At 47.4% G+C, this 26,256-nt stretch overlaps 1 protein-coding gene across 1 annotated transcript in view; it reads left to right on the top strand.

Moving 5' to 3' along the window:
* LOC138279508 (vomeronasal type-2 receptor 26-like) overlaps window positions 1-26,256 on the top strand; it is a 225,281-nt gene that overhangs the window by 122,700 nt on the left and 76,325 nt on the right. The window contains exon 4 of the mRNA XM_069219409.1: window positions 19,671-19,700. Coding sequence (XP_069075510.1) covers window positions 19,671-19,700 — 30 coding nt within the window. The remainder of the gene's footprint in view (window positions 1-19,670; window positions 19,701-26,256) is intronic.

Raw genomic sequence — 26,256 nt, 5'->3', positions numbered from 1 at the left:
TTGTGAAGCTACATATAGGTACTGACCTATATGTAGTGCACGCATGTAATGGTGTCCCCGCACTCACAAAGTCCGTGGAATTGGCCCTGAACAATGTGGGGGCACCTTGGCTAGTGGCAAGGTGCCCTCACACTAAGTAACTTTGCACCTAACCTTTACCAGGTAAAGGTTAGACATATAGGTGACTTATAAGTTACTTAAGTGCAGTGTAAAATGGCTGTGAAATAACGTGGACGTTATTTCACTCAGGCTGCAGTGGCAGGCCTGTGTAAGAATTGTCAGAGCTCCCTATGGGTGGGAAAAGAAATGCTGCAGTCCATAGGGATCTCCTGGAACCCCAATACCCTGGGTACCTCAGTACCATATACTAGGGAATTATAAGGGTGTTCCAGTAAGCCAATGTAAATTGGTAAAATTGGTCACTAGCCTGTTAGTGACAATTTGAAAGAAATGAGAGAGCATAACCACTGAGGTTCTGATTAGCAGAGCCTCAGTGAGACAGTTAGTCACTACACAGGTAACACATTCAGGCACACTTATGAGCACTGGGGCCCTGGTGAACAGGGTCCCAGTGACACTTACAACTAAAACAACATATATACAGTGAAAAATGGGGGTAACATGCCAGGCAAGATGGTACTTTCCTACACAACCCCCCCCCCCCAAACGAAGGACAATAAGACTAGCCATGACCTGATGAGTCTTCATTGTCTAAGTGGAAATATCTGGAGAGTCCATCTGCATTGGAGTGGCTACTCCCAGGTCTATGTTCCACTGTATAGTCCATTCCCTGTAGGGATATGGACCACCTCAACAATTTAGGATTTTCACCTTTCATTTGTTTTAGCCAAAGTAGAGGTTTGTGGTCTGTCTGAACAATGAAGTGAGTGCCAAACAGGTATGGCCTCAACTTCTTCAGAGCCCAGACCACAGCAAAGGCCTCCCTCTCTATGGCAGACCAACGCTTTTCTCTAGGGGTCAACCTCCTACTAATAAAAGCAACAGGTTGATCCTAGCCCTCAGAATTAAGTTGTGATAGGACTGCCCCTACTCCTAATTCAGATGCATCAGTTTGGACATAGAATTTTTTAGAGTAACAAGGGCTTTTCAGGACAGGCGCAGAGCACATGGCCTGCTTCAGCTCCTCAAAAGCTTTCTGACAGTTTGCTGTCCATAATACCTTTTTAGGCATTTTCTTGGATGTGAGGTCATTAAGAGGGGCTGCAATGGAGCCATAGTTCTTAATGAACCTCCTGTAATACCCAGTGAGGCCTAGGAAGGCTCTCACCTGAGTCTGAGTGGTAGGGGGAACCCAATCAATAATTGTTTGGATTTTCCCCTGAAGTGGTGCAATCTGTTCCCCACCAACAAGGTGTCCCAGATAAACCACCTTACCCTGCTCTATCTGGCACTTTGAAGCCTTGATAGTGAGGCCTGCCTTTTGCAGGGCCTCTAAAACTTTCCATAGGTGGACCAGGTGATCATCCCAGCTGGAGCTAAAGACAGCTATATCGTCCAAATATGCTGCACTGAAAGCCTCCAGCCCTTGCAGGACTGTGTTCACCAACCTTTGAAAAGTGGCAGGTGCATTTTTCAAACCAAAAGGCATTACTGTAAATTGGTAATGGCCTCCAATGGTTGAAAATGCAGTTTTAGGTTTAGCATCTTCTGACAATTTGATCTGCCAATACCCTGCAGTCAAATCAAAAGTGCTTAGATACTTGGCAGATGCCAGTGTATCTATGAGCTCATCTGCCCTGGGTATAGGGTGAGCATCAGTTTTGGTTACCAGGTTGAGACCTCTATAGTCTACACATAACCGCATTTCCTTCTTTCCATCTTTGGAATGGGGTTTTGGTACAAGTACCACAGGAGAAGCCCATGGACTTTTAGAGTGCTCAACCACTCCTAGTTCTAACATTTTCTGCACCTCTTGCTTTATGCAGTCCCTGACATGGTCAGGCTGCTAATAGATTTGACTTTTGACAGGTAAACTGTCTCCAGTATCTATAGTGTGCTTACACCAAGAAGTGGTACCTGGCACAGTAGAGAAGAGTTCAGAGAATTGATCTAGGAGGTTTATGCAATGGTCTTTCTGCTCAGCAGTAAGACAATCAGCCAAAACTACACCTTCCACAAGAGCATCTTGTTCTGTGGAAGAGAAGAGATCAGGTAGAGGATCACTGTCTTCTTCCTGTCCCCCATCAGTTGCCATGAGCAGGGTGAGATCAGCCCTGTCATAGTAGGGTTTTAGGCGGTTTACATGGAGTACCCTAAGGGGACTTCTTGCAGTGCCTAAGTCAACTAAATAGGTGACTTCACCCTTTTTCTCAACAATTGTGTGGGGTCCACTCCATTTATCTTGGAGTGCTCTTGGGGCCACAGGCTCCAAGACCCACACTTTCTGCCCTGGTTTGTACTGAACCAAAACAGCCTTCTGATCATGCCATTGCTTCTGGAGCTCTTGGCTGGCCTGAAGGTTTTTACTGGCCTTTTTCATATACTCAGCCATCCTTGATCTGAGGCCAAGAACATAATCCACAATATCTTGCTTAGGAGCTTTTAAAGGTTGTTCCCAATCCTCCTTTACAAGTGTGAGTGGACCCCTAACAGGGTGTCCAAAAAGAAGTTCAAAGGGGCTGAAGCCCACTCCTTTCTGGGGTACCTCCCTGTAGGCAAAAAGGAGGCATGGTAACAGGATATCCCATCTCCTGCGGAGTTTTTCAGGGAGACCCATAATCATGCCTTTGAGAGTTTTATTAAATCTCTCCACCAGTCCATTTGTTTGTGGATGATGGGGTGTAGTGAACTTGTAAGTTACACCACACTCCTTCCACATGGCCTTTAAGTATGCAGACATGAAATTGCTTCCCCTGTCTGATACTACTTCCTTTGGGAAGCCGACTCTGGAAAATATTCCCAGGAGGGCCTTTGCCACTGCAGGTGCTGTAGTGGTCCTTAAAGGAATTGCTTCAGGATATCTTGTAGCATGGTCCACTACCACCAAGATAAACCTATTGCCTGAAGCAGTAGGAGGGTCAAGTGGGCCAACTATGTCAACCCCTACCCTTTCAAAGGGAACCCCAACCACATGCAGTGGAATAAGGGGTGCCTTTGGAGTGCCACCTGTCTTGCCACTGGCTTGACAGGTTTCACAGGACTTACAAAAATCTTTTGTGTCTTCAGACATTCTAGGCCAATGAAACAAGGGAACAAGTCTGTCCCAAGTTTTCATTTGTCCCAGATGCCCATCTAGGGGAATGTCGTGTGCAAGAGTTAGGAGGAACTTTCTGTACTCCTGAGGAATCATTAATCTCCTGGCAGTTCCAGGTTCAGGATCCCTTGCCTCAGTGTACAAGAGGTTGTCCTCCCAGTAAATTCTGAGAGAGTCACTGACATCCCCATTAGCCTGTTTGACAGCTTGCTGTCTTAGACCCTCTAATGTGGGACAGGTTTGCTGTGCCACACTCAGCTCCTCCCTGGCAGGCCCCCCTTCACCCAAAAGCTCAGCAGTGTCTGCTTGAAGCTCCTCTGGTGTAGGTTCTGCACAGGGAGGGAATTCTTCTTCCTCAGAAGTAGAATCCACTGTAGAGGGAGGGATAGTAGGAAGTGTTTTGCTTCTACTAGCCCTAGCTTTAGGGAGCACTTGGTCCATTGTTCCAGGATCCAAGCTTCCCTGTCCTTTTTGCTTTTTGGCCTGAGCCCTTGTTAAAGCAAAAATATGCCCTGGGATGCCCAGCATTGCTGCATGGGCCTCCAACTCCACATCTGACCAAGCTGATGTCTCCAAATCATTCCCTAATAGACAGTCTACAGGTAAATCTGAAGCTACCACAACTTTCTTTGGACCAGTAACCCCCCCCCCAGTTGAGATTTACAACAGCCATGGGGTGGCTAAGTGTGTTGTTGTGAGCATCGGCTACTTGGTACTGGTGACCAAGTAGGTGTTGTTCAGGGTGGACCAGTTTCTCTATGACCATAGTTACACTGGCTCCAGTGTCCCTGTAGGCCTGAACCTCAACACCATTTATTTGGGGTAGCTGCTTGTACTTATCCATATTAAGGGGACAAGCAACTAAGGTGGCTAAATCAATAGCCCCCTCAGAAACTAACACAGCCTCTGTGGTCTCCCTAACAAGACCAACCCCAACTAAGTTACCAATAGTGAGCTCAGCTACTCCCTTGGATTCGTAATTAGTAGGTTTGCTCCCACCACCACTGCTATTAGTAGGGACACTAGGTGTAGCAGTAGGGGTTGTAGTGGTAGGAGGCTTGGTGCTTTTCTTTGGACAACTGGGATCTGTTGTCCAATGGCCTTTTATTTTACATAAATAGCACCATGGTTTCTTTTTCTTGTTTTGATTAGAAGAGGATTTGGGCTCACCACCCCCACCAGAGTGTGTTTGTGGGCCTGATGAAGACTCATTTTTAGATTTGTCCCCACCCTTGTCAGAAGACTTACCATCCTTCTTCTTGTTGCCATCTTTGTCACCCCCTGTATGAACTTTTCTGTTCACCCTTGTTCTGACCCATTTGTCTGCCTTCTTTCCCAATTCTTGGGGAGAGGTCAGATCAGAGTCCACCAAGTACTGGTGCAACAAATCAGACACACAATTATTAAGAATATGCTCTCTCAGGATCAAGTTATACAGGCTGTCATAATCAGTAACTTTACTGCCATGTAACCACCCCTCCAAGGCCTTCACTGAATGGTCAAAGAAATCAACCCAGTCTTGTGAAGACTCCTTTTTGGTCTCTCTGAACCTTATCCTGTATTGTTCAGTGGTTAAGCCATAACCATCCAGGAGTGCATTCTTAAGAACTTTGTAATCATTAGCTTCATTTTCTTTTACAGTAAGGAGCCTATCCCTACCTTTTCCACTAAATGATAGCCATAGGATAGCAGCCCACTGCCTTTGAGGGACATCCTGTACAGCACAGGCCCTCTCAAGTGCAGCAAACCACTTGTTAATGTCATCCCCCTCCTTATAAGGGGGAACTATCTTATGCAGATTCCTGGAATCATGCTCTTTTGCAGGATGACTATGGGGAATACTGCTGCTGCCACCATGGGTTTCTAAACCCAGTTTCTGTCTCTGCTTCTCTACTTCTAAAGTCTGTCTATCCAAATCCAGCTGTTGCTTCTTGAGCTTCAGTCTGGTTTGTTCCACTCTCAATCTATTGTGCTCCCTTTCTAACAATCTGTCATCAGGGTGGGTGGGAGGGACATGCCTTGAAACAGAAGTATGGTGAGAATGGACAGAAGGAGACCTGTCCCTTACAGAGGACACCCTAACAGCTTGGCTAACAGAAACATCAGTACCACTGTGGTGAGAATAAATGCTTTTGCTATGATGTGAGACAACACTATTTGTATGGTGTGGCTCTTCATCATTACCAACTATGCTAGACTGTCTAGTAATGGGCAGGCTAGGAAGTTTCTTTCCTGAATCTTTTCCTGGGGGAGTCCCTGGATCAGATTGGGAACCATTAGCTACTTTTTCTACAGATGGGGCACTTCTAGCCTTATCCTGTTCTCTAAGCATGTTTAGTAATAGTTCCAAGGAAGGATTCTTCCCTACACTCAAACCTCTCTCTATGCAGAGACTCCTTGCTCCTTTCCAGCTAAGGTGATCATATGCAAGTTTGGACAGATCAACATTTTGGCCTGTGCCAGACATTTTTAGAGAGAGTTAAAGTGATAGAAAAGGATAAAAAAAATTGTCAGAGCTTTTAGAAAGACAGAGAAAAAAAACTTTTTAAACTTTTTAGAACTTTTTAGAAAGTTTAGAAGTACTTTTCAGCACTTAGAAAAGAGTGAAAAGAGGAAATGCAAAACTTTTTGGCTACGTGTATATACACTGAACTTGTTTTGTATATTTTTCTCTTATGAAAAGTACAATGACAAGAGTGGTAAGTAGTCTCAAAGCACTTATCCCACCGCTGCACAACCAATGTAGGAGGCTGGACTGGCTTGTAGTGAGTACCAAGGGGTACTTGCACCTTGCACCAGGCCCAGTTATCCCTTATTAGTGTATAGGGTGTCTAGCAGCTTAGGCTGATAGATAATGGTAGCTTAGCAGAGCAGCTTAGGCTGAACTAGGAGACGAGTGAAGCTCCTACAGTACCACTTAGTGTCATATGCACAATATCATAAGAAAACACAATACACAGGTATACTAAAAATAAAGGTACTTTATTTTTATGACAATATGCCAAAGTATCTCAGAGTGTACCCTCAGTGAGAGGATAGGAAATATACACAAGATATATATACACAATACCAAATTATGCAGTAATAGTCTTAGAAAACAGTGCAAACAATGAATAGTTACAATAGGATGCAATGGGGACACATAGGGATAGGGTCAACACAAACCATATACTCCAAAAGTGGAATGCGAACCACAAATGGACCCCAAACCTATGTGACCTTGTAGAGGGTCGCTGGGACTATTAGAAAATAGTGAGGGTTAGAAAAATAGGCCACCCCAAGACCCTGAAAAGTGAGTGCAAAGTGCACTAAAGTTCCCCAGAGGACAAAGAAGTTGTGATAGGGGAATAAGGCAGGAAAGACACAAACCAACAATGCAACAACGCTGGATTTCCAATCTGGGGCACCTGTGGAACAAGGGGACCAAGTCCAAAAGTCACAAGCAAGTCGGAGACGGGCAGATGCCCAGGAAATGCCAGCTGTGGGTGCAAAGAAGCTTATTCTGGACAGAAGAAGCTGCGGTTTCTGCAGGAACGCAAAGGGCTAGAGACTTCCCCTTTGGAGGACGGATCCCTCTCGCCTTGTAGAGTCGTGCAGAAGTGTTTTCCCGCCGAAAGAATGCCAACAAGCCTTGCTAGCTGCAAATCGTGCGGTTAGCTTTTTTGGGACGCTGCTGTGGCCAAGGAGGGACCAGGAGGTCGCAAATTGGACCAGGAGGTAGAGGGGAAGTCGAGCAAGACAAGGAACCCTCTTAGCAGCAGGTAGCACCCAGAGAAGTGCCAGAAACAGGCACTACGAGGATGCGTGAAATGGTGCTCACCCGAAGTTACACAAAGGAGCCCCACGTCGCCGGAGACCAACTTAGAAAGTCGTGCAATGCAGGTTTGGCTGTGCACAAAGGATTTCCGCCGGAAGTGCACAGGGGCCGGAGTAGCTGCAAAAGTCGTGGTTCCCAGCAATGCAGTCTAGCGAGGTGAGGCAAGGACTTAGCTCCACCAAACTTGGACTGAAGAGTCACTGGACTGTGGGAGTCACTTGGACAGAGTTGCTGGATTCAAGGGACCTCGCTCGTCGTGCTGAGAGGAGACCCAAGGGACCGGTAATGCAGCTTTTTGGTGCCTGCGGTTGCAGGGGGACGATTCCGTCGACCCACGGGAGATTTCTTCGGAGCTTCTAGTGCAGAGAGGAGGCAGACTACCCCCACAGCATGCACCACCAGGAAAACAGTCGAGAAGGCGGCAGGATCAGCGTTACAGAGTTGCAGTAGTCGTCTTAGCTACTATGTTGCAGTTTTGCAGGCTTCCAGCGCGGTCAGCAGTCGATTCCTTGGCAGAAGGTGAAGAGAGCGATGCAGAGGAACTCGGATGAGCTCTTGCATTCGTTATCTAAAGAATCCCAAGAGACAGAGACCCTAAATAGCCAGAAAAGAGGGTTTGGCTACCTAGGAGAGAGGATAGGCTAGCAACACCTGAAGGAGCCTATCACAAGGAGTCTCTGACGTCACCTGGTGGCACTGGCCACTCAGAGCAGTCCAGTGTGCCAGCAGCACCTCTGTTTCCAAGATGGCAGAGGTCTGGAGCACACTGGAGGAGCTCTGGGCACCTCCCAGGGGAGGTACAGGTCAGGGGAGTGGTCACTCCCCTTTCCTTTGTCCAGTTTCGCTCCAGAGCAGGGCTAAGGGGTCCCTGAACCGGTGTAGACTGGCTTATGCAGAAATGGGCACCAAATGTGCCCATGAAAGCATTTCCAGAGGCTGGGGGAGGCTACTCCTCCCCTGCCTTCACACCATTTTCCAAAGGGAGAGGGCGTAACACCCTCTCTCAGAGGAAGTCCTTTGTTCTGCCATCCTGGGCCAGGCCTGGCTGGACCCCAGGATGGCAGATGCCTGTCTGAGGGGTTGGCAGCAGCAGCAGCAGCTGCAGTGAAACCCCGGGAAAGGCAGTTTGGCAGTACCAGGGTCTGTGCTACAGACCACTGGGATCATGGGATTGTGGCAACTATGCCAGGATGGCATAGAGGGGGCAATTCAATGATCATAGACATGTTACATGGCCATATTCGGAGTTACCATGGTGAAGCTACACATAGGTAGTGACCTATATGTAGTGCACACGTGTAATGGTGTCCCCGCACTCACAAAGTTCAGGGAATTGGCTCTGAACAATGTGGGGGCACCTTGGCTAGTGCCAGGGTGCCCTCACACTAAGTAACTTTGCACCTAACCTTTACCAGGTAAAGGTTAGACATATAGGTGACTTATAAGTTACTTAAGTGCAGTGTAAAATGGCTGTGAAATAACGTGGACGTTATTTCACTCAGGCTGCAGTGGCAGGCCTGTGTAAGAATTGTCAGAGCTCCCTATGGGTGGCAAAAGAAATGCTGCAGCCCATAGGGATCTCCTGGAACCCCAATACCCTGGGTACCTCAGTACCATATACTAGGGAATTATAAGGGTGTTCCAGTAAGCCAATGTAAATTGGTAAAATTGGTCACTAGCCTGTTGGTGACAATTTGAAAGAAATGAGAGAGCATAACCACTGAGGTTCTGATTAGCAGAGCCTCAGTGAGACAGTTAGTCACTACACAGGTAACACATTCAGGCACACTTATGAGCACTGTGGCCCTGGTGAACAGGGTCCCAGTGACACATACAACTAAAACAACATATATACAGTGAAAAATGGGGGTAACATGCCAGGCAAGATGGTACTTTCCTACACTCAGCTATCAGGTAAAGTATGATGGCTGAGCTTAACCTGTGCTTCTCATAAATTTCCTCCTCAGTCTGGTCAAAAAAAGTTATGTGCACTCCAAAAATGCGCTCCTGTCTCCTCCTCCCTCTCCTCAAACCTGCAAGATCCTCATTCTCCTCGCCATGACGTAGAGTGCAGCCATTGTGGAAGAGCAACTGAGGCATTCTGGGCCTCTTTATATAAGTTGCACCTGGTTACCACCTGGTTTCAATTTGTGGTAAATTGCATGTGCAAACAGCCATTCTGCGAATAATCGCAAATTGAGATTTTTTGATGCAATGCATTGCGAATTCATTTTTGCGTGTCACAATCTGAGTATTGCAAATAGCATCCCGATTTAACGGATCGCTATCTGTGATTCTCTAATTCGGTGTTGCAAATTGCGGTTTGCAATTAGCGATTCGGTAATTCATATCGCTATTTGCAAAATGCTGTTTGCGACACGCTATTTTGTGATTCCTTATTTTCGCGCTGCGAATGGCTTTCATACATCGCAAAAGGCATTTTTGCATTAGCAAACAGACAATTTTTGCGATTCGCACCATTTGCGAGTGCAAAAAGCTTTGTTACATCTGGCCCCAAATCCATGGAAGTTAACCTTCACATCCAATCAATCAATTACAGGGTTCCTGTAGAGTGCAAGCTTGTCACCCCAGGGGGGGTCTTCAAGCACTCATTTGGTGCTGTGGGACTCAGCCAGCTGGTGGGGGTGGCAGTCAAGGAGCCAGGTCTTGAGATTTTTTCTGAAGTCCTTAAGGGAGGGGTACTAGCGAAGGTGGATGGGGAGGTCATTCCAGGACTTGGGGCCAGTTGGTAAGAGGAGCGTCCTCTGAAGCATTCGCAGTGGATGTGTGGGGTGTGGGCCAGAGCGAGGGTTGCTGATCAGAGTTCTCTGGTTGGTTGGTGTAACTGTTGATGTAGGTCCATTCGATGTTGTTAAGGGCCATGTATGTGTACATGAGGACCTTGAAGAGGCATCTTTGCTGTAAGGGGAGCCAGTGGAGGTCCCTGAGGTGGGAAGTGAAGCTGACTCTTTTGGGGAGGTCTAGGATGAGTCTTGCTGGAGAATTCTTGAAGATCTGCAAGAAGCTTAGGAGCTGTTTGGTGGTTCTGATGTCAAGGCAGCTGGAGACGATGGCCTGGAGGGGATGGGTATCCAATAAAAACTCTTGAGGAGCACACCAAGGGTGTTGAAGCAGGTTGAGGAGACAATGTTGATTTGTTGCTTTATGCTGGGATGGGTGTCCAGGATGATCCCAAGGTTCCTTGCATGGCTAGAGGACAATGGCTAAATCCTCACATCTGGGGACCAGATGCAGCTATTTATGTATTTCATCATTGCAGAAAGCACGTCTTGTAGCACACCATTGAACATTGGTTGAGATATACCACCAGATATAGCCACAGTGTATTGAAAAGAACCTGTGGCCAGATGCAATACTGCCATTAGTCTAATAATTGGTGGTATACATGAAGGATTAGTGTTTTGTGGCAGGAGATAAGGCTCGTCTGATGACATAAATCCTGTATTGTTTGTCTATTCAAACTAAGGCAGTCCTTATGAACATGGAGGTCTGGGCCGCCATGCTGGCGGTGGTGGAATTTCTGATCCGACTGGGCAGCTCTGAAAGCAGCGCTGCCTGCCAGATAATGAGTCTGGTTCCACCAGCCTATACCTGGCGGTTTACACCACCAGGAAAAGGCTGGCGGAATGGGTGACTCGGACGGCCCTGGACTTGGCATGGGGAGTGCAAGGGGCCCCCATGCACAGCCCAGTGACGCATTTCACTGCCTGATTTACGGGCAGTGAAATGCGCGATGGATGCTGCTGCACCCGCCGCACTGCTACATTTCCGCCGTCTCCATTTGGACCAGGCGTCAATGTACAGGCCCAGCTGAATGTTCTTTATGTGGCCGGCGGGGGGGTTCTGCGCACTGGCTGTCTTCTGTTGACCGTCAGCACCGAACTCGGCGTGTTTTCCTGCTGAGTTTGTAATGAGGGCCTAAATCTCTTAATTACATCCCTCTCTTTCATGGTCTGAAGGCATGAAAATGTGTGATATAATGGAGTCTCCTCCTTCTCCCAGGGTACCTATGTGCGGGAAACAAACAAGTGTCCAGAGTGACATATCTGGAGAGTAAGCATAAAGCCATGTGACAAAACCTGACTGGTTCAGAAAGCAGTACACATAATTCACCAAAAAATGCCTACTGCCCAACATCCACCTATAATCCCCATTGTGGTCTACATGAGTCTGTAACATCCAAAAACTGTCTCATGAGCACATAAGTATCATCACTTTGATTTGTGCACATTGAATACCGTCACCAGTGGTGAACAGTTCACCGCTGTAATTTGGCGTTTCTGACTAGTGATGCTATACTCCAATGTTTGTGCAAAAGATATGACTGAGAAATGGAGTAATACCCATGTCAGCATGCTACAACACATTTGCATTGGTGGTGACACACTTAACAGTCACCTATACTGTACTTCCCACCGCTAAAATGGTAGATGCCTGACCTTGCATTTTGTACATTTGGAAGCTGCCACCAACGAAAGTCAACCGTACCATGGGCGGTTTCATCCATGGCGGACACAGTCATAGGCTAAAACTGGTGATTCTGACTGTCGCCGCCCAATGGCTGTGTCCGTCTATGCTGATGACCGTGTATGTGACGTACATGTACGCCTTGGTTTGTAAAATAACTCACCTCTTAACACTGCGGCTAGCAACACCTCATCCATTTAGGCTGTGTTTGCAACCTCTGGGAACAATCATGCCAGGCCAAGCAGGTGAGAGGGCCCCTGCCTTCTGTCCAGAGGAGCTGGAGAAACTGGTGGATGAGGCCCTCCCTTGTTTGGCCAGCTCTATGGCTCACCAGAGGAGCACATAACTATTTCATATACATATTTTACTCTGTTCAACTCCATCCTTTCTATTCACACAGGCTACAATGTGCCCCTGAGCCCCTTAGTGAATTCAGTTTACCTAGGTAGCATTTTGTGGTCCCTACATTGGTTTAAAGCATAATGGATTATGGAGCCATGTACTTTGTGTACTTAACTTCACCACTGTGATGTGTGATAATACTTAAATCCTCTCTGTGTTGCATGCACATATCAGTGCAAGTGCACATTTCAGGGTATCCAAGATGTATTTGCTAATCAGACCATGTTCAATGAGTAAAGGAATGTACGTGCAGTACAGCGCCAGCTGTGTATGTACACTGTTAGAAGCAGTTGAGGATGATGTTATCTATGTGTACAGTCCCACATATCGCTCAACCCATATCAGGCATCGCCAAACTATTGTCTGAGAGCTAGCTACTCATCACTGACCCTTTCAGAGTGTCACACAATTGGATGGCACAAGAGGTATTTTCATGGATTGATGCAGTGGAAATGTTATTTCCATGTATGTTCTGCATGTTCAGCCTGCAGAGAACAAGGAGTGACAAATTGCTTTGCTAATTATGGGCCATGACCCAGCATGTGCCAGAGGTACTGTGGCAGTATGACTGATGCACAGGGCAGGCTCTCTATAGACCTGCATATCCTTGGGTATTCTCAAAATTAGTTTTCAAAACCAATAGTAGCTAATAGTTAATGGTGACTGAGGTAACACCATGGCCTTCTTTCTATTCCCACACATTGCCAATGTGTGACATTTTCCAATGACAGTCCCTGTACTTCCACTGGTGTGTTGTCATACTTTTCCAGTGGTTATGGCTCTGAACAGGCCTACTGCACTTGTGACAAAGTAACAGTGCAGATAGCTGGGAAGAGAACATGGCATGTGAATCACCAGCCTTGTTACATGGAACCAATCAAATGAGACGCACAATGGTATGCTGAATGCCATCTCTGTAACAGTGCAGTACATACCACAACAACTCAATTAGACGTACTATGACATCTAATTCGGTACTCCACATGTCAACACTTCTCTGGAGAGGAAGCTTCCAGTGACACCAATTCCAGCCCTTTCATTGCACCTAGGCCTTAGGGTGGAGTCTATACGGTGGTAAAAGCCTGTATGGACCATATGTATCACATGAATGCGTTTGGCTGTAAAGGTGTTTGTACAGTCATGCACAGGTGTCTTAGTAGCTCACATCACAGTGCTTTTCACTTGGGATTGGGCTAGATAGTGTTAGAGTGCTGCCTTAGTCAGTGTAGCCCATGACGAGGCTTGAGGATACTCTGCAGTTGACTAAAAAAGTGATAGTTCTTGTCTCTGTAGTTTTCAGCATGTGAGAATCACACATGCAATATTGCAACCGTTTGATAATCCTTGTGCTAGGTGTATTCAAAATATTTGTAAAATCTTAAAACGTACAGTTCTGAACTGTTTATTCATCTATTGCATCCATACAGGTCAATGCCCATCAGACGCAAGGGATTTGGAGGGCCATCGCCCGTAAAGTGCGCGCCCTGCGGGTCTATCGCCAGTGTAGCATCCATTGCCATAGAATATGGGAGAACCGGAGATGCTGGACCTGTAAGATCACGGAGGTCCAGCTGGGACTGTCCTCCCAAAGTGGGTGGAGTGTACGTCGGACCCTGACCCCCCCCCCTATGGCCCGCACACTGGTGGTGGCCTACCTGGAGCTTCATCGGAGGTTGAGGGACCCACAGCAGCTACAAGGGTGTCTGGCCAGAGTCATACATGTTACATTGCCAACTTGATGTGTTACAGGCAGGCATTTCCCCATCAATTTGGGTCTGACCCAGGTGCGATGCACAAGAAGAGTTATGCTTTGTGTAGGTGTGGTAATAAGTTCAGTCTGATATGCTTTGCCTATTGTCCTTCTGAGCAGGAACACAGCAGAATCCAGTCTACTACCAGTTGACTCTCTTGAGCAGACACATGAGTAAGTAAAGTGATTCATCAGCCAGTGTTTGATGTTGTGGGTTGGAATTGAACCCAACAGGCCACTCAGTGTGTCAATTGTGATGCAGAATCACTACTGAGTCTCATGTGATGGGGGCCCTCTTACATCTGACATGGCATACTGTGCAATTTGGATGAACATTTCCCCTTGGCATGTGGATAATGTACAGCAATATGAGATAGAAAACAGCACTGGTGCCATAAGTATTAGTGCATACATGTTGGCGTTTAATAGAGATTCCGTGAACATCAACAACCTTCAATGGACTATTGACCTTTAGGCATGCAATGTAGGAATGGTGTTTTCAATAGTTCCAATCTGGACTTGGGATGTCCTTAGGTCTAGCTGGTTCATTATGTTGTGAATATTTGTAGACAAATCTCTCAGATATTTGGACCAGATTGCCTCCAGTCTACTTTTCAGTTCTACATGTGTTACATAGCAAACAATCTTAAGTATTGCTTTCACAAGGCTTCTCAGGCAGTGGATATATTAGTTAGTTACTATTAGGAAGTTTCAACAGTGTGACATGAGCATTTCCATGTCCCCTTATTCTGGCTATTGAACATCTTGTTTCAGCCTAGCTGTATTAGTTGACCATCATTTCATCCAGATGTGGCATTAGGAATATGAACATTTGCTGATTGTAGGGCCTTGTATGGAGTTTGAAGGAATTATACTGTCATTGTCAGAATGTTTGTTGACATCAGGCTACTGAGGTATTCTACAATAAACAAACTGAATTGTGATGAAATATCCTACTTGATGCATGAGTATGGTGATCAGACACCTTCACTCACGCAATTGGAGCTGGCTGTGGTTATGTCTTTACTGTGAGCAACTGTTTACAAGTCATGTAGCATGCATGCATGCAGTCTTGCTAATGTTGAAGCCACTATGGTTGACCTTGTAGCTGGAGTATTCAGTACAATCTATTGATGTTCTGTGTTTAAAGCTGTTATTCAAGTATATTCTGGCACAAGCAATTAACCTACGTTTATGTGTAATTTCCTCATTGTAGGAAAGTACCATCTTGCCTGGCATGTTACCCCCATTTTTCACTGTATATATGTTGTTTTAGTTGTATGTGTCACTGGGACCCTGGTAACCCAGGGCCCCAGTGCTCATAAGTGTGCCTGAATGTGTTACCTGTGTAGTGACTAACTGTCTCACCGAGGCTCTGCTAATCAGAACCTCAGTGGTTATGCTCTCTCATTTCTTTCAAAATTGTCACTAACAGGCTAGTGACCATTTTTACCAATTTACATTGGCTTACTGGAACACCCTTATAATTCCCTAGTATATGGTACTGAGGTACCCAGGGTATTGGGGTTCCAGGAGATCCCTATGGGCTGCAGCATTTCTTTTGCCACCCATACGGAGCTCTGACAATTCTTACACAGGCCTGCCACTGCAGCCTGAGTGAAATAACGTCCACGTTATTTCACAGCCATTTTACACTGCACTTAAGTAACTTATAAGTCACCTATATGTCTAACCTTTACCTGGTAAAGGTTAGGTGCAAAGTTACTTAGTGTGAGGGCACCCTGGCATTAGCCAAGGTGCCCCCACATTGTTCAGAGCCAATTCCCTGAACTTTGTGAGTGCGGGGACACCATTACACGCGTGCACTACATATAGGTCACTACCTATATGTAGCGTCACAATGGTAACTCCGAATATGGCCATGTAACATGTCTATGATCATGGAATTGCCCCCTCTATGCCATCCTGGCATAGTTGGCACAATCCCATGATCCCAGTGGTCTGTAGCACAGACCCTGGTACTGCCAAACTGCCCTTCCTGGGGTTTCACTGCAGCTGCTGCTGCTGCCAACCCCTCAGACAGGCATCTGCCCTCCTGGGGTCCAGCCAGGCCTGGCCCAGGAGGGCAGAACAAAGAACTTCCTCTGAGAGAGGGTGTGACACCCTCTCCCTTTGGAAAATGGTGTGAAGGCAGGGGAGGAGTAGCCTCCCCCAGCCTCTGGAAATGCTTTCTTGGGCACAGATGTGCCCAATTCTGCATAAGCCAGTCTACACCGGTTCAGGGACCCCTTAGCCCCTGCTCTGGCGCGAAACTGGACAAAGGAAAGGGGAGTGACCACTCCCCTGACCTGCACCTCCCCTGGGAGGTGTCCAGAGCTCCTCCAGTGTGCTCCAGACCTCTGCCATCTTGGAAACAGAGGTGCTGCTGGCACACTGGACTGCTCTGAGTGGCCAGTGCCACCAGGTGACGTCAGAGACTCCTGCTGATAGGCTCCTTCAGGTGTTAGTAGCCTATCCTCTCTCCTAGGTAGCCAAACCCTCTTTTCTGGCTATTTAGGGTCTCTGTCTCTGGGGAAACTTTAGATAACGAATGCATGAACTCAACCGAGTTCCTCTGCATCTCTCTCTTCACCTTCTGATAAGGAATCGACCGCTGACCGCGCTGGAAGCCTGCAAACCTGCAACATAGTAGCAAAGACGACTACTGCAACTCTGTAATGCTGATCCTGCCGCCTTCTCGACTGTTTTCCTGCTTGTGCATGCTGTGGGGGTAGCCTGCCTCCTCTCTGCACCAGAAGCTCCGAAGAAATCTCCCGTGGGTCGACGGAATCTTCCCCCTGCAACCGCAGGCACCAAAAAGCTGCATTACCGGTCCCTTGGGTCCCCTCTCAGCACGACGAGCGAGGTCCCTCGAATCCAGCAACTCTGTCCAAGTGACCCCCACAGTCCAGTGACTCTTCAGTCCAAGTTTGGTGGAGGCAAGTTCTTGCCTCACCTCGCTGGGCTGCATTGCTGGGAACCGCGACTTTGCAGCTACTCCGGCCCCTGTGCACTTCCGGCAGAAATCCTTTGTGCACAGCCAAGCCTGGGTCCACGGCACTCTAACCGGCATTGCACGACTTTCTAAGTTGGTCTCCGGCGACGTGGGACTCCTTTGTGCAACTTCGGTGAGCACCATTTCACACATCTTCGTAGTGCCTGTTTCTGGCACTTCTCCAGGTGCTACCTGCTTCAGTGAGGGCTCTTTGTCTTGCTCGACGTCCCTTCTCCCTTCAGGTCCAATTTGCGACTTCCTGGTCCCTTCTGGGCCCCGGCAGCGTCCAAAAACGCCAAACACACGATTTGCGACTAGCAAGGCTTGTTGGCGTCCTTCCGGCGGGAAAACACTTCTGCACGACTCTCCAAGGCGAGAGGGATCCGTCCACCAAAGGGAAAGTCTCTTGCCTTTTTCGTTCCTGCAGAAACCTCAGCTTCTTCTGTCCAGTCGAAGCTTCTTTGCACCCGCAGCTGGCATTTCCTGGGCATCTGCCCATCTCTGACTTGCTTGTGACTTTTGGACTTGGTCCCCTTGTTCCACAGGTACCCTAGATTGGAAATCCACAGTTGTTGCATTACTGGTTTGTGTCTTTCCTGCATTATTCCTCTAACACGACTACTTTGTCCTTAGGGGAACTTTAGTGCACTTTGCACTCACTTTTCAGGGTCTTGGGGAGGGTTATTTTTCTAACTCTCACTATTTTCTAATAGTCCCAGCGACCCTCTACAAGGTCACATAGGTTTGGGGTCCATTCGTGGTTCGCATTCCACTTTTGGAGTATATGGTTTGTGTTGCCCCTATCCCTATGTTTCCCCATTGCATCCTATTGTAACTATACATTGTTTGCACTGTTTTCTAAGACTATACTGCATATTTTTGCCATTGTGTATATATATCTTTTGTATATTTCCTATCCTCTCACTGAGGGTACACTCTAAGATACTTTGGCATATTGTCATAAAAATAAAGTACCTTTATTTTTAGTATAACTGTGTATTGTGTTTTCTTATGATATTGTGCATATGACACTAGGTGGTACTGTAGTAGCTTCACACGTCTCCTAGTTCAGCCTAAGCTGCTCTGCTAAGCTACCATTATCTATCAGCCTAAGCTGCTAGACACCCTATACACTAATAAGGGATAACTGGGCCTGGTGCAAGGTGCAAGTACCCCTTGGTACTCACTACAAGCCAGTCCAGCCTCCTACACTCATCATCCCAGGCAAGCAGAGGAGACAGGTGCCAACATCTGTGGGGAAGCAGCAGCTGGCCACAGCACCTTCAGTCATGATACCACAGACATGTAGGGACACAGTGGCCCACAGGGTGAGGAGAGTGCCACAGAGGACACAGACAACACATCATCTTCCTCAGAGGCATCCTCCTGTGGACACTCCCTAGTGGTGGCGGAACACACAGGACCTTTACCTACATCATCCTTGTCTGCTACCACCACTACCATCTCCACTCTCCCTGTTGCTCCCCACCCAGTTGGTCAGGCCCACTCACCTAAGAGGGGGCCGGCCTTCTTTGCTCCAGACACCTCACCCCATGCCCCTGTTCCCCCTGCTGCCCTGAATGAGGGGGGTATTGACCCCCTGAGGAACATCTCTGTGGGTCAGATTTACTACTGGATGCCATCCAGGTTGAAGGCAGCCATATGCAACAGATGGTGGCCTACCTGGAAGGCATCCACAGTGCTATGTCTGGCCTACAGAGATCTTTTCAGGCTCTGACATCCTCCCCATAGCAGTCTTTCACCCGTCCCAAATTTCCACCCCATCTTCTGCCTCTTTCCCATCCAAACTTCCTATTCTCATACTTGTCCAAAGCAGACTCACACATAATCATGAACACCCTTCAACAGCAGCAAGCAGGACACGCAAACACAAACAACAAAAAACACACATGCCTGCAACCACTCACCAGACACTCACCCCATCAGTACCACCCCCAGCATTCCACCAGACACCACACCTACACCAATAGACCAAACAAACACCTCAGCATTCCACCAGATACCACACCTGCACCCACATGCCTATCAACCACCTCACTATCCCCCAGACACCACACACACTCCCACAAATATATCCACCACCCGCAGCATTTCCCCAGACACCATACTCACATCATCAGACCCATCCACAACAGCCAGCCAACCCAGCATTTCAACATCACACACTTCCAGAAAATGTAAGCACCCACACAACAGAAATGTACACAACACAAACACAATATATCAGACACAAAGGCACTTGTGCCAACAACACACCCACCCACTCCTGACCCTTCCAATCCCTCAACCTTCCAAACCCTACTCCCTCCAGACTACCCTGCCCTTCAAAAGCAGATTTTTTTCCCTCCTTCCAGCAACTGGCTATCGGCTTTCTGATGAGAATTTGTTCTCGCTCAACAGAACTTGAAGCAAATGAAGTAAGGAATCCTTCAATAATTTACGGACTTGCCAATATACTGTATATTCATATACATAGTTACATTCTTATATAAATATATTTAAAAAAAACTCTTTGCCTTGCAGACTCATCGGTCCTAAGAGATAAACCTCTGAACTCAGACTGATGCTTTAGAGACTGTGAAAGAGAAATCTAAACTTTGAGAAGGAGGTTTCTATTTCTGTAAAATACAATAGTAAATTGTACATTTGTGTACTTTTGGACTTTTCTTCAGAGAACCTTGGATTTGTCCTCTGACTTCAGGAGAAAATAGGATTCTGATATAACATTGTTCTTTAGAGAGAGAGGCTAGTCTCTCAAAAGATTCAGGTTAGGAGAGTGTAGGAGGCTGGACTGGCTTGTAGTGAGTACCAAGGGGTATTTGCACCTTGCACCAGGCCCAGGTATCCCTTATTAGTGTATAGGGTGTCTAGCAGCTTAGGCTGATAGATAATGGTAGCTTAGCAAAGCAGCTCAGGCTGAACTAGGAGACGTGTGAAGCTACTACAGTACCACTTAGTGTCATATGCACAATATCATAAGAAAACCCAATACACAGTTATACTAAAAATAAAGGTACTTTATTTTTATGACAATATGCCAAAGTATCTTAGAGTGTACCCTCAGTGAGAGGATAGGAAATATACACAAGATATATATACACAATAGCAAAAATATGCAGTATAGTCTTAGAAAACAGTGCAAACAATGTATAGTTACAATAGGATGCAATGGGGAAACATAGGGATAGGGGCAACACAAACCATATACTCCAAAAGTGGAATGCGAACCACGAATGGACCCCAAACCTATGTGACCTTGTAGAGGGTCGCTGGGACTATTAGAAAATAGTGGGAGTTAGCAAAATAACCCTCCCCAAGACCCTGAAAAGTGAGTGCAAAGTGCACTAAAGTTCCCCTAAGGACAAAATAGTCGTGTTAGAGGGAAAATGCAAGGAAAACACAAATCAGCAATGCAACAACGATGGATTCCTGACTGAGGGTACCTGTGGAACAAGGGGACCAAGTCCAAAAGTCACAAGCAACTCGGAGATGGGCAGATGCCCAAGAAATGCCAGCGGTTGGTGCAAAGAAGCTCTTACTAGGCTGAAGAACTGTGAATACTGCAGGAACGACAAGGGCTAGAGACTTCCCCTTTGGAGGATTGATCCCCCACGCCTTGGAGAGTCGTGCAGAAGTGTTTTCCCGCCGGATGGACGCCAACAAGCCTTGCTACACGCAAATCGTGCGTTTGGCGTTTTTGGACGCTGCTGGGGCCCAGGAGGGACCAGGAGGTCGCAAATTGGACCTGCAGAGAGAGGGGACGTCGAGCAAGACAAAGAGCCCTCACTGAAGCAGGTAGCACCCGGAGAAGTGCCAGAAACAGGCACTACGAGGATGCGTGAAACGGTGCTCGCCGAAGTTGCACAAAGGAGTCCCACGTCGCCGGAGACCAACTTAGAAAGTCGTGCAATGCAGGTTAGAGTGCCGTGGACCCAGGCTTGGCTGTGCACGAAGGATTTCCGCCGGAAGTGCACAGGGGCCGGAGTAGCTTGCAAAGTCGCGGTTCCCAGCAATGCAGCCCAGCGAGGTGAGGCAAGGACTTACCTCCACCAAACTTGGGCTGAAGAGTCACTGGACTGTGGGGGTCACTTGGACGGTGTCGCTGGATTCGAGGGACCTCGCTCGTCGTGCTGAGAGGAGACCCAAGGGACCGGAGATGCAGCTTTTTGGTGCCTGCGGTTGCAGGGGGAAGATTCCGTCGACCCACGGGAGATTTCTTCGGAGCTTCTGGTGCAGAGAGGAGGCAGACTACCCCCACAGCATGCACAAGCAGGAAAACAGTCGAGAAGGCGGCAGGATCAGCGTTACAGAGTTGCAGTAGTCGTCTTTGCTACTATGTTGCAGGTTTGCAGGCTTCCAGCGCGGTCAGCGGTCGATTCCTTATCAGAAGGTGAAGAGGGAGATGCAGAGGAACTCGGCTGAGCTCATGCATTCGTTATCTAAAGTTTCCCCAGAGACAGAGACCCTAAATAGCCAGAAAAGAGGGTTTGGCTACCTAGGAGAGAGGAAAGGCTACTAACACCTGAAGGAGCCTATCACAAGGAGTCTCTGACGTCACCTGGTGGCACTGGCCACTCAGAGCAGTCCAGTGTGCCAGCAGCACCTCTGTTTCCAAGATGGCAGAGGTCTGGAGCACACTGGAGGAGCTCTGGACACCTCCCAGGGGAGGTGCAGGTCAGGGGAGTGGTCACTCCCCTTTCCTTTGTCCAGTTTCGCGCCAGAGCAGGGGCTAAGGGGTCCCTGAACCGGTGTAGACTGGCTTATGCAGAATTGGGCACATCTGTGCCCAACAAAGCATTTCCAGAGGCTGGGGGAGGCTACTCCTCCCCTGCCTTCACACCATTTTCCAAAGGGAGAGGGTGTCACACCCTCTCTCAGAGGAAGTTCTTTGTTCTGCCATCCTGGGCCAGGCCTGGCTGGACCCCAGGAGGGCAGCTGCCTGTCTGAGGGGTTGGCAGCAGCAGCAGCTGCAGAGAAACCCCAGGAAGGGCAGTCTGGCAGTACCAGGGTCTGTGCTACAGACCACTGGGATCATGGAATTGTACCAACAATGCCAGGACGGCATAGAGGGGGCAATTCCATGATCATAGACATGTTACATGGCCATATTCGGAGTTACCATGGTGAAGCTACATATAGGTAGTGACCTATATGTAGTGCACGCGTGTAATGGTGTCCCCGCACTCACAAAGTTCAGTGAATTGGCTCTGAACAATGTGGGGGCACCTTGGCTAGTGCCAGGGTGCCCTCACACTAAGTAACTTTGCACCTAACCTTTACCAGGTAAAGGTTAGACATATAGGTGACTTATAAGTTACTTAAGTGCAGTGTAAAATGGCTGTGAAATAACGTGGACGTTATTTCACTCAGGCTGCAGTGGCAGGCCTGTGTAAGAATTGTCAGAGCTCCCTATGGGTGGCAAAAGAAATGCTGCAGCCCATAGGGATCTCCTGGAACCCCAATACCCTGGGTACCTCAGTACCATATACTATGGAATTATAAGGGTGTTCCAGTAAGCCAATGTAAATTGGTAAAAATGGTCACTAGCCTGTCAGTGACAATTTGGAAAGAAATGAGAGAGCATAACCACTGAGGTTCTGATTAGCAGAGCCTCAGTGAGACAGTTAGGCACCACACAGGGAACATATACATGCACACCTATGAGCACTGGGGCCCTGTGTGACAGGGTCCCAGTGACACATACATATAGGCCACAAACCTATGAGCACTGGGGTCCTGACCAGCAGGATCCCAGTGACACATAACAAACATACTGAAAACATAGTGTTTTCACTATGAGCACTGGGGCCTGGCTATCAGGATCCCAGTGAGACAGTGAAAACAGTGACAAACACCCTGACATACTCTCACAAACAGGCCAAAAGTGGGGGTAACAAGGCTAGAAAGAGGCTACCTTCTCACAGAGAGCTATTGCATTGGGTGAATGACAATGACTGAACAGTTGAATGCACAGTAGGAGTGTACTTATTTTTGCTCTTATAACCCCACCGCAGGTCCTTCCCTTAATGAAATCCCCAAAAGAAGAAAGGTGTTAGTTTACAGAAGCACAAGCAGAATATCCTATCTTCAAATGAGAAACACAGAAAGGAACTGGATCTGGAGGCGGTCTCTCTTTTTCTATTCCAGTTCCTCTTTCCCCCTATCAGATGCAGGGTTCAGATAATCAGGTAAGGTATGAGCACACATCTGTTGGAGGGAGTTGGGTAAAAGACATCTGCTCCTGTGGAAGTTTGATTCAATTGGTAATCTTCTGACATCTCCTGTTACTTAATCTGATCAAGTCCAGGAAGGCAGAACAAAGGATTTCCTTTGGGAGAAGGATGTTACATCCTCTCCCTTTGGAAATGGGTGTGACAGGCATGGGAGGAATAGACTCCCAGAGCCTCTGGAAATGCTTTGAAGGGCACAGATGGTACCCTCTTTGCTTAATCCAGTCTACACTGGTTCAGAGACCCCACTCCGTGCTCTGGCGTGAAACTGGAAAAAGGAAAAGGGAGTGACTACTCCCCTGTCTATCACCACCCGAGGGCTGGTGCTCAGAGCTCCTCCAGAGTGTCGCTGGGTGCTGCCATCTTGATTTCCAGATGGCAGGGCACTCTGGGAGCATCTGAGTGGCCAGGATAGGCAGGTGATGTCAGAGCCCCCTCCTGATAGGTGGAAAATCAGTTCACTGACCAGTCACAATCTCATGGCTATTTAGGCTCTCTCTCCTGGGTGTTTCCTCAGATTCAGATGGCAAGACTCCAGCAGGAATCCTCGGCATCCTCTACTTCAACTTCCGGCTGAAGAATCTGCACCCTTCAGGAACTCTACAAACTGCAACAAAGAGGCCAAGACGACTTCTGCAACTTTGTATCTTCAGCTCCTGCCAGCAACTGCAACTGTTTCCTGGTCGTGCATCCTCAGAGGACAGCCTGTTTTCAACCTGCACAGGAAGAGCGAAGGAATTTTTCTTGGGGTGAAGGAGTCACCCCCTGCTTCTGCAGGCACCCTCTGCATCAGCGACTGGTGGTGTGGATCTTCTCTCCAGTGGAGCTGCATGGATCCTGCAACATGGGTGGTGGACTGAAGTGGTCCCGGTGGTCCTCTTGACCAGCTGTGCAAGTTTGGTGAAGGTAAGAGCTTTCTTCCCCACGCAACACAGTACCCCCTTGCACTGCGTGTTTTTCAGCTATCAAGGCTTGTTTGCACACTTCCACAAAGTTCTTCGTCCAGGCCCTCAGCACCCTATCCTGTGACGCACAGCTTCTTGAGTGGTTCTATGGCGTCGTGGGAGCCTTTGTTGTGGTGCTGCATGTGCTTCTTCTGCAAATCCTTTTCCTGTGGTGTGAGGCTCCTGTGCTTCCTGCCTGGTCTTCTTTGGGCTCTCTAAGTCGCAGAGAGCCCTCTTTGACCTGCCCACATAGGTAGAGGCCACCTGTTCCTTCCTGGTCCCAGGCAGCGCCATTTTCTCCTCACCACAAGACGTTTGTGTTCCACAGCTGGTGGGTCGACTTCAGTTATGCAAACCAGACAACAATCTTCCATCCAGTGTGGGACATCAGGTGCACCAGCCAGGAACCCAAATCCATCTTCTTGGGTGTAATCCTGACTATTCTTCACCAGTGGTTCCTCGTTTGCACCTTCATCCGGGTTAGCAGGGGCTCCTGTTCTTCCTGGACTCTCTCTTTTCTTCTTGGACTTTGTCCCCTTCTCCCACAGGTCTTCAGGTCCAGGAATCTACTGTTGGTATCTTGCAGTCTCTTCTGGGTCTTCCAAAATCATGATTGTCGTTTTTGTGTGTTCTTGGAGAAATGTCTTATACTTTACTCCTACTTTTCTGGGGTCTGGGGTTGTTTCTAGTACTTACCTTTGGGGTTTTCTAGTACTCCCAGCTCCCCTCTACACACTGCACTTGCCTAGGTGGGAAACCGATATTCGCATTCCACTTTCTTAGATTATGGTTTGTGTTCCGCCAGGCCCCTTTCTACCTATTGTGTTCTATGGTAACTGCACTGTTTTCTAAGCATTCCTATGGCTATTTCTGTATACTAGTGTATATAATAAGTGTATTACTTACGTTCTAAGGGAGTATAGTCTCTAAGGTATTTTTGGTATTTTTGTGTCAACTAAATAAAGTACCTTTATTTTGTAACACTGAGTATTTTCTTTCATGTGGGTGAGTACTGAGTGACTTCAATGGTATTGCATGAGCTTTGCATGTCTCCTAGTTAGGCCTTGGCTGCTCATCCACACTACTCCTAGAGAGCATGGCTTCTAGCCACTGCCTACATTTCACTAATAAGGGATAAATGGACCTGGTATAAGGTTTAAGTACCTTAGGTACCCACTACAAACCAGCCCAGCCTCCTAAAGGTGTGTTTCAGTTTCATGACACATCCAAACAGATGTATATTTGATATCACACCAGGACCTAGCATATGAACAATGTGAGGGTGTTACAGTGATAAATAGATGTGTAATTGATGAGGATGTGCTGTTGTGTAACACAGTTTGATGCACACATCACTAACCGTGATTCTGAGATGTGCACACATGTTTACTTTTGTAGAATGTCCTGTGCAGTGTCAGTGACCTGACCAAAGAGAGCATCATGGAGCTGCCTTTGGATTTTACATTGGGAACAATTCCTGGCGGCGGGACTGCAGGGGTCTTTCATCTATGTAACCACATGCATCATCATAGGGTGGGCAGTCCTCCAATGGTGCAACAGTGATTTCGCTGCCTCAGCGTAGGCGGTACCAAAACCGACAAACTCATAATCAGACCCTAAATCTTTGGTTTGTATGTTAACCAATAATTTCCTTCTGATTTCTTGGTAGCCAATCGGACCCTAAAAGATTTAATTTCATTTGGACACAACATGAGCTCAGCAACCAAAAAGCTTGATTACAAGTTGCATGAAACCGGAGTAATGGTAAAATCTCATGTGACTAAAGAAAGGGGAATCATTACACCAGACAATTGTTTCTGGTTATAAATAAATTCAGAATTCACAATTCAGTGGGGGTTTAATGCACATGTTTGCCATCTTTTCTGAGCATGTGATAAACATCTACAGTGACCTGTGGGTGGGACTGGGAGTTGAGCTGGAGGCTAAAAGCGAAGAACAAAGATGTTTCCTGGTGGGGGCATTGGATTCTCCCCCAGTCACAAAAAGCTGGGAATGAGGGTTAGGTGCTCCTGGAGCTAAAGCCTCATGTATTTTCCATCCAAAATTAAATGCTGGAAAATGGGGTATGGGTCTCCCACACCATAAAATCCTCGTGTGGAAAAATCTACCCACTCTAATTGATGCAGTGTTTTGGGCCAGATGTATGAAGCAATGTTTCTCTTTGCTACCAGTAAAATCCTTTTTAGCATGTACCAACCCTATGTTGCAAATCCGTAACTAATTACCGAGTCGTAAAATAGGATTTCTGATTTGCTATTAGGAAGGGGTGTGGCATATCATATGGTCGCAAAACATTTGCAGTTACCACCAACTTCATGTGGTGGTAAGCTATTCGCAAACAGAAGGAGGACCCCAAGGGAGCCCATCCCCTTTA

The sequence above is a fragment of the Pleurodeles waltl genome, chromosome 2_2 (assembly GCF_031143425.1).
Source record: "Pleurodeles waltl isolate 20211129_DDA chromosome 2_2, aPleWal1.hap1.20221129, whole genome shotgun sequence".
Taxonomy (NCBI): domain Eukaryota; kingdom Metazoa; phylum Chordata; class Amphibia; order Caudata; family Salamandridae; genus Pleurodeles; species Pleurodeles waltl.
This window is presented reverse-complemented; position numbering and strand designations above follow the sequence as displayed.